Source organism: Thamnophis sirtalis, unplaced genomic scaffold, assembly GCF_051295495.1.
Source record: "Thamnophis sirtalis isolate CommonGarterSnake01/CBP01778 unplaced genomic scaffold, rThaSir2_p1.2 scaffold_3, whole genome shotgun sequence".
Taxonomy (NCBI): Eukaryota; Metazoa; Chordata; class Lepidosauria; order Squamata; family Natricidae; genus Thamnophis; species Thamnophis sirtalis.
Window position 1 is genome coordinate 54,515,069 of NW_028261383.1, and position 18,400 is coordinate 54,533,468.

Genomic DNA, 18,400 nt, shown 5'->3' on the forward strand with positions numbered 1-18,400 from the left:
TTTGCCATTTCCATTTTCATGTTTTTCAACTTTCTGTACTATTTATTCTATGGAGTGTCCAAATGTATAAACAATTCTAAGTGTACACATGTATTTCAAGTAATGTTGCTTGCTTAAACTCATGTCTGCAAAGGATGATCAATCATCTTTCCAAAGAACATGTCATTCTGCTTTTTGTAAAGGAACTGTTTTTTCCCTTCCCTCCACTTTAGCCATTCATTTGAACCATATAACTTCTACCAAGCTCTGTATTTGGCAGGGATTCTGGGAAAAATTCAGCACAGCTGATATTTGCACCTTATATTTATTTCGGTGAAGTCCTTCCAGTTTTAGCATAGCTGATCCATCCATGTTTTGTACTAATTGTATTAAATTGCATGATAATTCACGTGGTTGGTTGAGGTTAACATTTCCCCCAGGCAATTCCTTGAAAAATAAAGTTCAGGAATAGGTTCTTATAACATATGGAGGACATGCTCCATATTATCTTATGACATATGGAGGATCTACTTGTACTTACTCATTTTGTCTATATGCTACTACAGAACACTCTTCAGAAGTGGAAAAAATTGATTTTTATTGTATTATTGCTGTACTGTAATCCAGCTTTCTAACCATTATTGTTTCAGAATGCAATTTTGATATTTTCCTTTGTTTCTCACTCTCCCCAAAATCTCTGCTTTCTACTTAAAATGCGATTCTGTGGTTTTATTTTATAATTTGCATCTATAGTAATAATGCCACATAAATACTTACCAATAAAATTAATATTAATATCTTTTAATGTTTGACCATTATTTAAAAGCTATTAGATGTTTTTAAATTGAAGTCTATATCATGTGATAATTTCCTTATTGTTATAAACACATGATATGGTTTGTTGTACATGTTATAAAAATGCAAGAGTGAGTTTTATAGACATGTCACCTTGACACAAATTTTGGTTTCTTTAACTTTTTAGCACTTTTTGCTTTGAAATTATAAAGATTGATTAATGATTTTAAGGGTCATTAAGGATGCAGAAGAAAGAAAGGAAGCCATGAGTAAGCTTGGTAATCATAAACTACATTCATCCATTAACATATTACCATATCATGCTAAGCTAAGTTATAGTCTGTAAGTGAACAATGGCATAATTTATTTTATTCTTCTGAAACAAGCCATGCTTTGTTTGTTTGTTTGTTTGTTTGTTTGTTTGTTTGTTTGTTTATTGGATTTATATGCTGCCCTTCTCCCAAAGGACTCAGGGCGGTGTACAACATTAAAAAAACACATATTACACATTTATTCACTGATGGCATTTATCCCATGAAGTCAAATAGAAACAAAATCTATTTTGCTTTAGCACAATATATGAACTTATTCAAGAGTTAGAAGCAACTGAGCTTGATGGTAGCTTTTGTACAAGATTGATTACAGTAAATCCTGAGAGTTAATGATACAGATATAGATTAACAAAATTGAAAGGGATCTTGTAGGTCATCTAGTCCACCCCACCCCTCAAGCAGACCCTACACCATTTTTTACAGATGGCAGTCCAGTCTCTTCTTGAAAGCTTCCAGTGATGGAGCTCCACAACTTCTGAAGGCAAAGCTGTTCCATTGGTTGATTGCTCTCACTGTCAGAAAATTTCTCCTTATTTCCAGGTTGAATCTCTCCTTGTTCAGTTTCCATCTATTATTCCTTAGCGTGATATGGTTTCTATGTCTACACTTGAATTGGAAGTGTGAATTCCCACACTGAGCTTCTGCATAGCACTTCATGGTTGTATCTGAAAAATATTTGCAATTTTGTCTGATTTGAAATTCTCTACACAGCTGGATCCTGACCAAGATGCAGATAGAAGAGGACTCCATAATACTTCAGAGAAGATGGCATACTCTTTAGTCTCTGTGCCTGAAGGAAATGACATTTCTTCCATCTTTGAGCTTGATCCCACCACACTGCGAGGAGGAGACAGCTTAGTCCCAAGGTATGATGCTAAAGATAATGAAGAAATGCATGCATTTGTAACTGAGGTGATTTATTTAGGCAGATCATCATAGAAAACAGCATTTTAGTAGAAATAAATTGAATACATTTCAACTCAAGGTTCTCTTTATATGATTATTTTTTTTAAAGATTGTAAACCAACCTGTTCATTCCAGCTTAGTATATAGCAAAGCAAGAAACATCACACATTACAGCAATGAAATAATAACAAATTAGCCACATCTGATCTTCAATGGAATGTTTGAGCCTATAGCCTTAGGCCTTGCCAATATGCAAGGAAAGTCAATGCCAAATTTACCTCAAGGGAAAAAGTGCTCCAAATCACGAAGGCTAACACTGAATAGGGCTGCCAACTGACCCATATTCCATGAACTTCGGGACGGTTTCAGACCTTCAGGGAGCCCTCTCTCTATTAATAAGGCCTTCCCTGATGCATCTTGATGCTATGTTGTAAACTTTAAATAACAGAATTCTGTGGGACAGATGAAGAACAGAGACCTAACCAGAGGTGGGTTGCTCCCAGTTTGGCTGAACTGGTAGTGGTATTTTGTCCTGGGTCGCAGAACCACCAGTGACCCAGGCTTACCCCACCCTCGAACCGGTTCTCCGGTCACCACTGCCACCATGTTGTTTAGTAGTACATGCGCAATTCACCATAAATTGTTCTGCGCATGCGCAAAGCGAACTGGTAGTAAAACCGGGAGCAGCCCACCTCTGGACTTGACCCTACTTTGTATTTGACATCATCCAACAAGAAACCATTTAGTAGCTTCAGTAGGAAAGGAATTGCAGTTGGGCCAAAGCTATTCATTGCAAACTTCCTCTGTTGCCAGGTATCCCTAAGGAATTGTTTCCCTACCAGAAATATATGTAGATTTTGGTCACAGAAGTACATTAAGAGTTCTGAATCTAGTCTGATTCTTAGTAAATAAACAAGTGACATCTGGGCAAGAGATCTGAACCTTTTTTTTAAAAAAAAACCTACGGATGCTAAACTGGTTTCATTTCAAAGTGTTTCAAGTGCAAAATTTCACTGGCATGAAATGGAATATGCTGAACAGTTTCTAACTGCTAATGTTTGAAACAGATCTTTCAAAGTACTTCATTTCATGCTTGAAGTTTTGTACTTAAAACAATCTTTTATGAAATTTGGTGTTCAGAGCAGGTAGAAATGAAACATTTTCCATAATCCATTAATTCCATGGTATGAACTGGGCATTTGAATGGGCTCTTAAAAAGTGGAGTGATGTTTAAAAAGCAGAAGCAAGATGTTTGAGAAGCAAATTTAAATCTACAACTTTTGTCAGTGATTTCAGATTTAGACAAATGCTGGCAATATTATCTGGAATATTAAGATATTCCAGCTTAAAAAATATTTTTTATTTACTCTTCAAAGAAGCATTTTAATGCAAAACAATTCAGCTTCATTCACTACCATGCCATTAAAAAAAACAATTGTTTTGAAAAGTTCATTTTATTTATTTTGTTTTTCATGAACATCTTGAGAAATTACTACAGATTTGTGCATCTGGAATGTCTTTTAATGTAAATGTATCTGGTTCTTTCAGGAACTCTTATGTCAGGCTTAGACATCTATGTACAAATACCTGGGTTCACAGCACAAACATCCCGATTGATAAAGAAGAAGAAAAACCGGTGATGCTTAAAGTAAGTCCTGCAAGTACTCAGTTCATGGAACTTTTCTAGAGAACAAAATAAGCAAATCTAAGATAATCACAAATTTGACCTACCAATAAAGGAGGATAGAATCAAGCTCACGTGAAGTGTGAATACCACTTTATAATGCCTTGGTAAGGCCACACTTGGAATACTGCATCCAATTTTGGTCACCATGATGTAAATAAGATGTTGAAAGTCCAGAAAGAATGCATAGAAGAGCAACAAAGATGATTAGGGGACTAAAGGCTAAAACATATAAAGAATGGTTGCTGGAATTGGGTATGTCTAATTTAATGAAAATCAAGACTAAGATGACATGATAGCAGGATTCCAATATCTCGGGGGTTGCCACAAAGAAGGAGGAGTCAAGCTATTCTCCAAAGCACCTAAAGGCAGGACAAGAAGCAGTTGATGGAAACTAATCAAGGAGAGAAGCAACCTAGAATTTAAGAAGTAATTTCCTGACAGAACAATTAACCAGTGGAACAACTTGCCTCCAGAAGTTGTAAATTCTCCAACACTGGAAGTTTTTTTTAAAAAGTGTATGGACAGCCATTTGTCTGAAATGGTATAGGGTTTCCTGTCTGAGCAGGGGGTTGGTCTAGAAAACCTTCAAGATCCTTTCCAACTCTGTTATTCTCTGCTATTCTCTTCTGTTCTATTCCATTCTATTCTATTCGTAGCTCAGGGTTGAAATTAAGAGTACTTGATGCTTTCTGAGCTGGTTGTTTTCTTTCAGATGATTCATCACTCAAACCAGATAACATCATCAGTGCTAGTCTTGATAATATTACCCAGTTTGGGTAATGAAACATCTGCAAGAAAATAGCCAAGCTCAGCGATCACCAACATCCATACAATTTGACCTAATACATTATTTATAATGTTGTAATAATGTTTAATTGGGAAGTTTAGGGTAGTGCATAGGCATCAGGTGCATAGACATCAGAAACCAGGAGAACATGAGTTCTAGTCTTGCATCAGGCACTGAGCCAGTTTAGGCCAGTCACTTTCTCTGAGCCCTGGGAAGAAGAAAGCAGTGGCAAATCACTTTGAAAACTGTTGTTCAGAGAAGTACACCAAGTTGTCTATGTAGTTATTGCCAGATCCAAGTCGAATTGAAGACAGGAAAGAATTTATGTATTGCACGTTTATAATTCAGTGTAGCTTCAGTGTAGATATAATTTACAATTAAGCACAATACAGTAAATCAGTTAAATAAAGCACCTCACCCAACCTCACTCATTATTGGGACAAGAGAATAACTTGGTTTAAGTGCATATGTTTGTAGGAAGAAAAGAAACATAATTCAAAAGGCTTTTGGAACATGGCACTTGCTCCCCATGTCTTTTGAATCCCATAAAGGATGCACGCTGAATTACTGATTTATTTTAAAGATTTGTAGGGTTTCCCAACTAAAACTGTGTAACTCTGGACATCATATTGATAATAACAAACCATATATCAAAAAAGAAAAAAGTGACAATGAACAATATAGTACATAAATATAAATTGCTGACAAATCATATAACTAAAGAACTACAAGGAGACTCCCACTCCTCTGGCTACAATGCCTGGGAGAAGAGTCAGGTCTTAAGGACTTTCCTAAAGGTAAGAAGAGTTGGGGGTCTCTCGCAAATTGGGGAGAGATCATTCCAGAGAACAGGTACAACTGCAGAAAAAGCACAATTCCATGGTCACATAAGATGACAAGATTTAAAAGAGCCATCTGGATCATGGAAGCATGTGGGGTGCACACATGTGTGCATGTGGGGTGCACACATGTTCTTATGCGAATGGTATCCGTCAAATAGCCTAGTTTTATGCCACGTAAGGCCTTAGAGGAAATAATCAGCACCCTGAATTGCATTCGAATCCTATTGGGAGTCAGTAGCAGGTATTACAAGAGCATAATGAGATGTACCCGTAATTATCTGCATTGCTGCATTCAGGATAAATTGAATTTTCTGGATAGTTTTCAATGTAGTCCCATGTAGAGCTTGCTGAACAGTCCAATCAGGAGGCGACCAAGGTGTAAATGACCATACTTGTACCAATCCTATACTGATTATAGAGACCCTGTGCTGATTGCTAGCTTTTTGGACTGATGTACTTGGCAAACTTCCCCTTTAAGGTAACAGCCTTAAACCTATTATTTTTGTATTTTTTTGTGGAGTTACGATTTCTGCTAATGACAAAGAGGGGGACGCTTTTCCCACAAACTTGGCATTTATGAATGTATCTGATGCATACTGGCACAACTCTCCTAAGTAAATAATTGAAATACTTAAGATATAGGTTTCATGTATATCTTATAAAAAATATTGAATTGTGCACTACAGTGTTTCCTATTAAAATTCCAACCACTATTTCTCTAGTGCAGGGGTGCGTCAAACTAAGCCCCCTGGTCTGGATTCAGCACAGATGCTTAGATCTGGCCCGTAAGGCCGCCCTGGAAACAGCAAAGGACCATCTTGCAGTCCCTCTGCCAGCAAAAATAGAGCTTGAGAGAGCTGCACATGGCCCTCCCGGGCTCTGTTTTCAGCCGTGACAGCCTCCTGCAACCCTCTGTCAGTGAAAACGGAGCTTGGGGAAGCTGTAAGAGCCCCCTGGCCATGCCTCTCTGGCCCCCAGATCAAACACAACCCTGATGCAGCCCTCAATGAAATTTTGACAACCCTGCTCTAATGTATTCCTCACCACCATTTATTTTGTTCTTAAATACTAAAATTACCTTTTTTTTAAAAAAGATTGGCACTTCCCCTGTAAAAGAGGACAAAGAAGCTTTTGCCGTGGTACCAGTTTCTCCTGCCGAAGTTCGAGATTTGGACTTTGCAAACGATGCAAGCAAAGTATTGGGCTCCATTGCTGGCAAACTGGAGAAAGGAACAGTAACTCAGAATGAAAGGAGGTAAGAGGGTCATCATCCGTTTCTTTTTTAAAGAATTACCATTCAAGAAATATAGTTTTGGTATCCATTTTTGCAGCATGTAATATGAAACCTGCAATACCTCCAGAAGAAGTTACAGAGCTCAAAATGAAAGAAAAACAAGCACTTTAAAAATGGCTAAAACTGAATCAGATGATTCAGCCTTACAAAGTCTCCATGTTTGCATTAGTAATTTTGTGAGAGCATCAGAAGTGGTATTCAGCCAGTTCTGATAGGTTCTGGAGAACCAATAGCAGAAATCTTGAGATTGGGGAGGGAATGGGCATTTTGCAGTATCCTTCTCCTGCCACACCCACAAAGCCACGCCCACAGAACCAGTAGTAAAAAAAAATTGAATCCCACCACTGAAGAGCATCACAACCAGATTGAAAATGCTACAGTAGATTAGGCAATAGATAATATTGCTAAATTCTGAAATGTTTTTTTAAGAATTTAAATAATTTTTCAGACTGGTTTTGGATTAAATATTCTTAATACGGTGTGCACCTGTCTTCTTAACTGAATAGAGTTACAGAATGCATTACTGTGTGGGGATATGCTGATGTTTAATTTCTGACTAAGAACTAGATTTTCTTTTCTTTTTTTATATATCTCTAGGTCTGTTACAAAGTTGCTGGAAGATTTGGTATATTTTGTTACCGGCGGAACAAATTCTGGTCAAGATGTACTCGAAGTCATGTTCTCAAAGCCAAACCGAGAACGGCAAAAACTAATGAGAGAGCAAAATATTCTAAAGCAGGTAGAGTACACACAACTCCTGTAGTTACAGAGCTCATACGCATTTCTGATTGTGATGACAGGAAAGGTAACTTCTTCCTTCCTCAAATGATGCTCCAGATTTTCAAGTTATTGCAAGCACCATTTACTGATTGTGGAGATGGGCCAATGCTGAGATTGGAGGAACTTGGAGATCAACGCCATGCTCCGTTCAGACATATCTGCCGGCTCTGTTACAGAGTGTTGAGACACTCCCAACAAGATTACAGGAAAAATCAAGTGAGTAAAATTTGAAAGAATTTAAGCTTACCAGGTTGCAACACCTAGCTAGCCTTAGTTGATCTAAAAATAAATAGATAAACGGAACAGAAATGCTTTTGGATGGACCAAATTACCAGTAGATTGAGAAATTTAACAAACATACCAGACGGTGGTCATGACAAGCCACTTCTATGTTTGTGACAAGAATCATAGTCACCGAGTTGGAAGGGACCATTTTTAGGCTACTAAGCCTGCTCTATGCAGAAATTCAAATGTGTTCTGACCTAGGTTTCCCAAGAGCCTGAAGTAAAGTCCTTGTCCCGACAAAAACCCCTTTTATTAATTTACTGTGAATTTTACTCATTCACATCCAGCAAAGTCTTTCAAGGGAGGATTTACAGTCATAGACCTTAGCTGACTTGGAAAGCTGATAGGCCAATATGTGCAAAACTTGGCAAGGAGTCTTGGAGAGTCACGAACCAATTAAGCGAACTAATTGTCTCCTAACTCCACTCCCCTTTCACTCCTCTTTTATTTCCTCTGGGAGAGGCCATTCATCGTTCACCTGTGGTCTTACTTCCTAGTCAACTCCTGTTCTTTAGCTGTTCCCGTTGTCTGGCAACAGTGCGTATGCACACACTGGGAACAGTCTCCCTCTGTTCGTCTGCCTCACTGATTTCTGACTCTGAAGGCAGCTGATAACTGGCATATGGCTCTGTCCCCCTCTCTGCCTCTGACACAGAGCCCTCATCAGAGCCTTCCCCAGACTCCAGAACTGGCCCATGTTCCTCCCCAACCTTCTCACTGTTGGAATCTGCTGCCAGCTCTGCTGGCCACTGGCAGGCCACAACAAAACGAAAGCATCCTTAAGAGATTGCTTGCCTCTTCTTTAACTCATCTAACAAAGATGAGTCCAGTGCCTTTCTTGGTCTGCGTTTGTGACACAGAATGCTCTTACTGTCAGGAAGAATAGTTCTTACTTATCACAACATATCTTTCTGATAACTTGACCATGATTTGCATTTTACAATCTGGAATGAGAGAAAATAAGGTGGCGATCCTCCCTCAGCATCTTTCTTGAGGTTGAATACTCCTAATAATATCTTTTATTCCCAATGCTTTTGTATGTACCTGTTATTTCTCTGAACTGTTCTTAAATTCCTGGGATTGGATGCAGTACTTCATGTAGATTCTGAATAGAGATACTGCCATGATTTGGAAATTATACTTCTGCTGTTCCCAGCTATGTCATGCTGCTTGCTTATTTTCTGTTTGCATCCAACTACAATCACAGGACCTTTTTCACAAGAACTACGTAATGCTATATATCATTCCATGCCTCCCTCTTATACCCTCATCTGATTTTTATTTTCTAACTAAATAACTTTTTACTTTGGATTGGATAAATGTGGAATAATTCCATCATTCTCAGTGGATCTTCAACTTGCACACTTCCATCCATCTGATATTTGGGGCTTCTGTTCAAGTGGAAAATAATTGTCAATTGCTTAATGCAAAGTGAATAAACTATGATTTAATTTGAATAACAACTGGGCCAAAAATCAGGACTGAACACCTGGTTCAGTCTTAGAAATATGCCTGGTTTTTGATTAAGAACAACCAATAGCTCCCTTAAATCTGTAAAAATAAATATTATAGTGGAATTACCTTTTGTTTTCTTTTTCTCTCCCACTTTTTTAATACTTTGCCAGGAATATATAGCCAAGCAGTTTGGCTTCATGCAGAAACAAATTGGCTATGATGTCTTAGCAGAAGACACTATAACAGCCTTGCTCCACAACAATCGCAAACTGTTGGAGAAACACATCACAGCTGCTGAGATTGATACCTTTGTTAGCCTTGTAAGAAAAAACCGAGAACCCAGGTAAGCTTTTTAACCAATTTGTCTGCAAACAAATAATAATAATAATAATAACAACAACAATAACAGCAGCAGCAGCAACAACAACATTCTGATTCTACAAAAAACCACCCTACTTGGAACAGCTTATATCCTCCGACGTTACCTTAACAGTTCCTAGGTCCTTGGTTAGGACTCGATCTGTTGAGCTACCAACCAGCCCCAAAGGCTGTGAATCTCACCAACGATTAACCACATAACAACAACAACAACAACAACAACAACAACAACAATAATAATAATAAATGCAAAAAGCCGCACTGCTTGGATCTGCACGCATATTACGAAAATACGTTACGACGTCCTAGGCCCCTGGGTGGGGCCCGACTAGTAACCAATGCCAAATCCAGCGAAACAACTGGCCGCTGTGATACAATTGTATAATAATATCAGTATCATTACAGTTTACATCCACGTGGTGATACTGATAGACTATATCTGCCCCGAAAATCAGGTGGCAGAGGATTATTACAAGTGAAGCAAACAGTTGAAGAAGAAAAACATGCACTGGCTGATTATTTAAAAGAAAGTCAAGAACATCTATTAATCGAAGTAAAGAACAAAAATCTACTGAAGGCCCAACAGACGAAACAAGAATACAGAAAAGATGTGATAAAATCAAGAATGGAGAGTTGGCAGAACAAAGCACTGCATGGCCAATTTCTGGAAAAAATAAAAGATAAAGTGGACAGTGAACAAACTTGGTTATGGTTAACAACAGGTACATTAAAGAAAGAAACAGAGTCACTAATCCTGGCTGCGCAAGAACAAGCTATCCGCACAAATGCCATTAAGGCCAAAATCGAAAAATCCTTTGATGATGCCAAATGCAGACTTTGCAAAGAAGCTGATGAAACTGTTGATCACATACTCAGCTGCTGATCATCACAATCATAGACATCGCAATACCAGGTGATAGCAGGGTCGCCGAGAAGGAACATGAAAAAATCGCAAGATACCAGGACTTAAAAATCGAAATTCAACGACTATGGCACAAACCAGCAGTGGTAATTCCAGTGGTAATTGGCACACTGGGTGCTATTCCAAAAGCACTGGAATTACATTTAAAACAGTTAAAAATTGACAAAATCACCATCAGTCAAATGCAAAAAGCCGCACTGCTTAGATCTGCACGCATATTACGAAAATATGTTACGACGTCCTAGGCCCCTGGGTGGGGCCCGACTAGTAACCAATGCCAAATCCGGCGAAACAACTGGCCGCTGTGATACAATTGTACAATAATAATAATAATAATAATAATAATAATAATAATAATAATAATAATAATAATAATAATGGAATAATGAACACTTTAATAATGGCTCAGATATCCATACGGCTAATAGCAGTTTGGAGTTTACTTATATGTTTGCTATTTATTTATGTTTTATTCTGCTGCTGTACTGTGATATCTCTTCTAATTGCTGGATTTCTAATAATTCCCAAGATGTTGAACTGTTATCCAAATACCTGTTCTTTGTCCTCAACCCCTGTGGTTTCACATTTTAACAGAGATTCTCTTTTTTTAAGCTCTATTCTACCTTACACTGTTATGGATTAGTATAGTTTATTAAAATGGAATCTGCTGCTATTTGAAAATGGATCTCTCTTGATTCTGTGAGAGTCTTAGCAATATTTAAATTTTTAAAGATTTTTAAAAGAAAATGTTAGATCAGGGATGTCAAACTCAAGGCCCACGGGCCTGATCTGACCAACAGGGTGCTTAGATGTGGCCCATTGGGCTACCCTGGAAACAGTGAAGAACTGGCCCATGATGCCACTGTGCGGTCCTTCTGAGCTCCATTTTTGGCTGCTATGGCCTGCAACCCTCTGCCAGTAAAAATGGAGTTTGGGGAGGCCGTGCACAGCCTCCATGGGCTCCGTTTTCGCTGGCAGAGGGCTGCAGGAGGCCATTGTGACCAAAAATAAAACCTCGACAAGTGACATCGAGCTGTCTATGTCCACCTTGGCCATGCCCACCCCCAGCCCCTCGAGGTCAAACAGAACCCTGATGCGGCCCTCAATGAAATCAAGTTTGACACCCCTGTGTTAGATGATCAAAAATGGTAAATCAGCTAAAAGGCTGTACTACGAATTATGTACTACGAAGCCACAAATATATTTCTGCAAATCTTTAGCATGTTGTTTATAATATATTTCAGTGGCATGAATACTGTGCCTATTTTATAGACTTTTATAGACTTTGTTCTTTTCTCTGAATAGATTCTTGGACTATCTTTCTGACCTTTGTGTGTCTATGAACAAATCTATTCCAGTCACCCAGGAGCTGATTTGTAAAGCTGTATTAAATCCAGCAAATGCTGACATACTTATTGAGACTAAGTAAGTTTACACATTTTTAAATATATTTGTTCATTTTAGAAAGAAGACAACTGTAGCAAAGATGGCAAATAAAATTACTACCAATTTGGGAGAAATGCAAACAAAAATGTAGAAATTAGTTATTGCAATAGAATGGGTGCTTTCTGAATTCTCAAAAGTTTATAAGTCTAGAACTAGACAATATCTGATGAAATAGATTTTAAAACAATAAGAGCCATCACTGTAAAATGCATGATTTGTTGCTATAGGTAGTTCTCAACATATGATTATATTTGGGACCATAATTTCCCTTGTTAAGCAAGGCACTTGTTGAATGAGTCATGTTTTTTTGCCAGGGTGGTTAAGAGAATCACTGCTCTTGTTAAATGAATCATGTAGTTGCTAAGTGAACCTGGTTTTCCCTATTGACTTTGCTTATCAAAAGCTGGCTGGGGAGGTTTCATATGGGCATACTAAGACTCTGGAATGCTGCAACCATCAGCTGGTTGTCAGGTGCCTGAATTTTGATCACATGACTGTGGGGATGCTGCAGTGGTTGTAAGTGCAAGAATTGGCTGTAAAGCACTTTTTCCAGTACTGTTGCAACTTCTGACAGTCATTAAATGAATGGTGGTAAGTTGAGGACTACCTTGAAAGGATGTGATGTTACCTCAGGTTTGGAAATCTAATGGAAATCCACTCATGCATCTCTGAAGGTAGAAGTACAAGTAACTGTTCTTCATTTTTGCCCAATTCTTCAGGCTGGTCCTGTCTCGTTTTGAGTTTGAGGAGTTATCATCTGGAGAGAACTCACTAGAAGTTGGTGAGGACGAAGAAGAAGTCTGGTTATTCTGGCGAGACAGCAGTAAAGAGGTCCGCAGTAAGAGTATCAGAGAGCTGGCACAAGATGCCAAAGAAGGACAGAAGGAAGACCGGGATGTCCTCAGCTACTACAGGTTAACATGACAAGTAATCCTTGGCTTTGGCAGCATTACCTGAAATGTGTACACTAGAGCTGTTTGTAAATTTATTTAAATGGCCTATTCTTATGACTTGAACTCTAATATTCATAGTTAATTTCAAATGGTAGCTATCAAAACATTTTCAATTTGGAATTATTTGGCTATAGTCCCAAAGGTGCTTTATCAAGAGGCAACATTGGGACCATCATAACCTGGATGACTGAGAATCTCCATAGATACACTATATTGCCAAAAGTATTTACTCACCTGCCTTTACTCGCATATGAACTTACAGTATTTAACCTGTGATTATGTCTTCCCGACTGAATTGCTGTTAGTATTTCCCCCCCCCCTTTGGATTCATTGTTGAGTCACTGACACTGCATTAGTGCCCATAATGTAGCTAGATATTTCCTTAGTCTACTCCATGCTTCATTCATTTTTATTATCCTACAGATGCATATCAGTTATAACGTGACTTCTCCAAATTAATGACTTTTTCCATTATTCTTTGTGCTAATTATAGTTAGTCTGGATTTTATCAGACTGATTTTCATTTATCTGTTCTGTATTAATATGAGTATTGGGTAGAGAATTTGTAACAACATCCATTAGACATCAGTCAGCAGAGATCTGGAGCATGCAGCATGTCCATATGGGAATGCATGGGACAGGCAGAGGTTGAGGGGAGCAGGTAGTCCTGCAAATAGCTCGGTTCTATGGTATCTAAAGCTTTAAAGGCAATAACCAGGAAACTTGAATTGCACCTGAACATCTATTGGGAGCCAATATAAGTTCATATGCGAATAAAGGCAGGTGAGCGAATACCATGTTTCCCCGAAAATAAGACAGTGACTACTTTTGGCAATATAGTGTATTTGGATATAGGAAAAAACTTGGTACAATAACAATTTCATAGAGCTCCGATAACAGATTCATAGAGTCATTCTGCTTCATGCAGTGACCATGTACTGAGTGTGGTTTTATACGGCAGCTTCTGAATTACAAACAGCAGAAAGGATTGGGAAAACCAGCTATCACAGTGAAAATTCTTTTTTCCCCTAAAATATAGATCTATTATTTTGTTCTTTATAGGCTGTTGTTATTTTCCTTTTAGAGGTAAATATACCATTGATCAATCTCATACATTTTTCAAAAATATTTGGCTATGTAGTAGTGTTATTCAAAACATTCTGTAAGTAGTTTGGACTCCAAGGCTGTGTTTGTGTAATGTAATATACACAAAAAAGGCTAATTTCGTCAGAACTTGCCATCATTATAGCCTTATTTGAATACTTCACTTTTAAGTTTGATGATTTCCATGTCCTGTAAGCATGGAATAGCTACCAATTTGAAACTGGATGTTGGACACTAACAATTTATATATTGCACATGATCCAGTTTACACATATGCACAATGACAGCTGCTCCATTTTCCAGGTTCATGGCAGAATTCCGAGTTTAATTAAATAGGGAATGTGGTCTTAAAGCATGAATATTTGTTAACTAAATTTACAGTGTAAGTTATCCTCTATTCTTAAAATCTGACTAATTTATACATAAAATTTATTTCCCACTCTTCACATATGCATATAATCATGTGTTAAGTGCACCTTCTCTGTAGCAGTGCCTGTCCTTTAGAATGTGGTTTCACACACACCCCTCCACCAAGATGCAGATGTTCTCCCACTCTGCTGTCATTGTACCCCAAGCCTTTGACAGTGGAGAGTGAGACCTCTTGTTCATTACAACTGTTCTTTTATCTGCTTGGCATCTTTTATTTTTTCATTAATGTCATTATTATAATTTCTTTAATGCGAACTGGCATGGTGATGATGACGATTTTTCAGTCTCTGAGGTAAAATGATGCTTTCCTAATTTTTCTTCTGTTTTACAAGGTACCAGCTGAATCTTTTTGCTCGGATGTGCCTTGATCGCCAGTACTTAGCTATAAATGAAATATCTGGCCAGTTGGATGTAGACCTTATTCTTCGCTGCATGTCAGATGAGAATTTGCCTTACGACTTGAGAGCTTCATTTTGTCGGCTGATGTTGCACATGCATGTTGACCGGGATCCGCAAGAACAAGTGACACCAGTGAAATATGCTCGACTATGGTCAGAGATACCATCTGAAATAGCAATTGATGAGTGAGTATTTGTCATCAAATGATTCTCTGAATCAAGGGTATCAAACTCAATTTCACTGAGGGCTGCATCAGGGTTGTGTTTGATCTCGAGGAGTGGGGGTGGGTTTGGCCAGGGTGGAAATGACCAGTTCAGCATCACTCATGTCAGGGGCACCTGTGGTGGCCCGAGCACTCTGCCAGCAAAAATGGGCCCCAACCATAACCCTGTTCTAAATGAAGCATGGTGACCTTAAATCCTTGGGAGTCTTCTTACTCTTAAAGGATTCTCTTGTAGGAGAATTGCTATGTTAGCTCATTGTTGTGGGGGGGGGGGGGGAATCAGAAAGAGCCTAATAACATCTTTTCCAGCTCACAAAATTTGATGCTTTCTAATAAAATTGGTTAGTTGAAAAAAGTGCCTACTATATTCCTTCTGGTAAGAATTTCCAGTATTACTTGTCATGTTCTATGCAAATTATAAAATTGTACAAAATATTCTATAAATATTTTGGACTCCAAGGCTGTGTTTGCCTAATGTAATGAACACACACACAAACACACAAAAACGAATTGAGTGACCTACAATTGTACAAATTACAAAATTTATGTTGCCCATGTAAGGCATTTTCTAAGTGAATTTTGCTCCATTTTACAACCTTTCTTGCTATAGCTGTTAAGTGAATCACTGCAGGTGTTATGTTAGGAACACAGTTGACCATGGGAATGCGGCAGTGGTCATAAGTGTGAAAAATGGTCATACGTCACTTTTTCAATGTCTTGTCACTTTGAATGGTCACTAAATGAACTCTTGTAACTACTTATATTTTCATAAGGTTTTTAGTGATCTAAATCAAGTAATAAATTTACATATTTTTGTACATATTTTTTTTCAAAATGAAAAAAGGAGACAGGATTTTTAAAAAATGGACACACTTTTTGTATTCTTGTTTTTGGATTGTTGTTTAGCTACGACAGCAGTGGAACTTCCAAAGATGAAATCAAGGAGAGGTTTGCACAAACGATGGAGTTTGTGGAGGAATATTTAAGAGATGTTGTTTGCCAAAGATTCCCATTTTCTGATAAAGAAAAAAATAAACTCACCTTCGAGGTAAATATTTTATGTATCAAGCTGAGCTGCAAGACCAAATGTTGATGATGCTAACCATAGGTGACTCAGTGATCAGATCACGCACACAAAATTTAATTTCTCAAGCCTGCCGGTTGATTTATTCATAAATAAGTTGCCTAGCATTGCCCAGCAAAAAAATAAAAAAATAAAAACCCAGATTCCAAAATCTGTTAAAAAGTTGAGGGACAAAGTGAATGCCCCAACACTGGAAGTTATTAAGAAGATGTTGGATAACCATTTGTCTGAAGTGGTATAGGGTTTCCTGCCTAAGCAGGAGGTTGGACTAAAAGACCTCCAAGATCCCTTCCAACTCTGTTTCTATTATTCTGTTGTGTTCTATTCTATTTTATTTTATTCTATTCTATTAAGAGAAAGATTTCTCTAATAAATTCTGCACAGTTGAAAAGATAATATCAATAGTTAAAGCCAGCTTCAAATATTTTCCAGCAACTTATTCTATTTGCGTAGTTTTATACTTTTTTATCTCCATAAGAAAGGCTGAGCGACATCACCCTGCCAACAAAAGTGCATATAGTCAAGGCTATGATTTTCCCAGTTGCAATGTATGGCTGTAAAAATTGGACCATAAGAAAGGCTGAGCGCCAAAGAATTGAGGCCTTTGACCTATGGTGCTGGAAAAGACTCCTGCGAGTCCCTTGGACTGTAAGGCGATCAAACCGGTCAGCCCTAGAGAAGATCAATCCTGACTGCTCTTAGGAGGCCAGAGCCTGAAGTTGAAACTCAAATACTTTGGCCACATAATGAGAAGGAAGGACTCACTGGAGAAAAGCCTAATGCTGGGAAAGATTGAGCGCAAAAGAAGAAGGGGACGAGAGAGAATGAGGTGGCTGGATGAAGTCACTGAAGCAGTAGGCATGAGCTTAAATGAACTCCAAATGATGGTAGAGGACAGAAAGGCCTGGAGGAACGTTGTGCATGGGGTCATGATTGGACACGACTTCGCAACTAATAACAACAACAACATCCCCAGTAGGCTGCCTTGAATAGGAAGTTTGCTAGCAAATTAAAGCAATAACTATGCAATAGAAACAGCAGGGAAATACAACAGGGCACACATCTCAGTATGCTAATAGCAGTATCTTAAAATACCTGAGAGAACAAGGAAGTTTTCAGGTGGCACTGAAAAGCCATGATGGCTTCTCTGAAATACATTTTGGCAAATATGTGAGGCTGCCGGAGAAATGACAATCTTTTTTTACTCCCATCTGCCTCAAATAAAAGACCTAAAAAATTTGTCCTCTGCTTTAAATGCTGGAGATTTTCCAAAATCATAGATGGAAGTTTTTACCCACTAGAAAGTATTTTTGTCATTAAAAATCCCCAATATCTAATCAATATGAAAGAAAAAAATAATAATTAAATGGCTGACAGATGTAATGATATGTTAAAATGAAATTGTTATTTTGCTATTCTTTGTGTTGTATTGTATTTATTACGTACATAATGACAAAAAATAGACAACCCCCTCAACATCAGAGAACCGAAATTATCTGAAATAAAAAAATCAGCTCTGAAAAATAAGAAGTATAAAATTGCGGGGGAGGGGAACATAGGTCCTAATTATTCAGTAGTAGAGCACTGGTATGCATTTTAGAATTAGGATATTTAGAAACTTACCATTTTGCATATAAATATTATTTCTACATTTATTTATTTGTCAGATTTAAAAACTGCCCATCTCCCTAACAAAGAGATTATGGGTGGTGTGTAATAAAACATTAAAAGCATAAAAATAGTATATAAACAATGCAAGAAATTTTAAAAAATTAATTAAAAGGGCAGAGAAGACCTTTGGGGCTAACTTTGGAATTTTAGATAATTTTATGAATTTTAAAAAGAATATTGACTTTGTAAAAGAAAAAAAAATCCAGTTCAATTGATTATCTTTTCTTCTTTTAAAAATAGGTGGTGAACTTAGCCCGAAATCTGATATATTTTGGCTTCTATAATTTTTGTGATCTTCTAAGACTAACAAAAATTCTCTTAGCTATTCTGGACTGTGTTCATGTTGCAACTATTTTCCCGATTACAAAGGCAACAAAAGGGGAAGAAAGTAAAGGTAAGAATGGCAAGGAAAAATGGAGGAGATGTTGAGAGACATTTAACTCATCTGTTGTGGTCCTTTGGCTGCCATCACAACTGCCAGTGGAGTTAGATGGGGAGGGGAAGAGGGAGGGAGAGCCTGGGCCAGTTTCGGAGCCTTTGGAAGACTCAGATAAAGAAACAGCATCAGAGACAGAGCTGGAGCCATCAGTCCTCCCCCATGTGGAGAGGCAGCTGTCTTCGGGGCCTAAGCTGAGTGAAGGGGAAGAAC

General features: G+C 37.9%; 1 protein-coding gene across 2 annotated transcripts in view; it reads left to right on the forward strand.

Moving 5' to 3' along the window:
• ITPR1 (inositol 1,4,5-trisphosphate receptor type 1) overlaps positions 1-18,400 on the forward strand; it is a 256,332-nt gene that overhangs the window by 106,678 nt on the left and 131,254 nt on the right. For both annotated transcript variants that reach the window (XM_087708906.1, XM_087708907.1), the window contains exons 11-21: positions 1,818-1,972; positions 3,561-3,660; positions 6,423-6,583; positions 7,220-7,361; positions 7,460-7,618; positions 9,313-9,485; positions 11,748-11,867; positions 12,608-12,802; positions 14,707-14,958; positions 15,903-16,044; positions 17,992-18,145. In XM_087708906.1, coding sequence (XP_087565032.1) covers positions 1,818-1,972; positions 3,561-3,660; positions 6,423-6,583; positions 7,220-7,361; positions 7,460-7,618; positions 9,313-9,485; positions 11,748-11,867; positions 12,608-12,802; positions 14,707-14,958; positions 15,903-16,044; positions 17,992-18,145 — 1,753 coding nt within the window. The remainder of the gene's footprint in view (positions 1-1,817; positions 1,973-3,560; positions 3,661-6,422; positions 6,584-7,219; positions 7,362-7,459; positions 7,619-9,312; positions 9,486-11,747; positions 11,868-12,607; positions 12,803-14,706; positions 14,959-15,902; positions 16,045-17,991; positions 18,146-18,400) is intronic.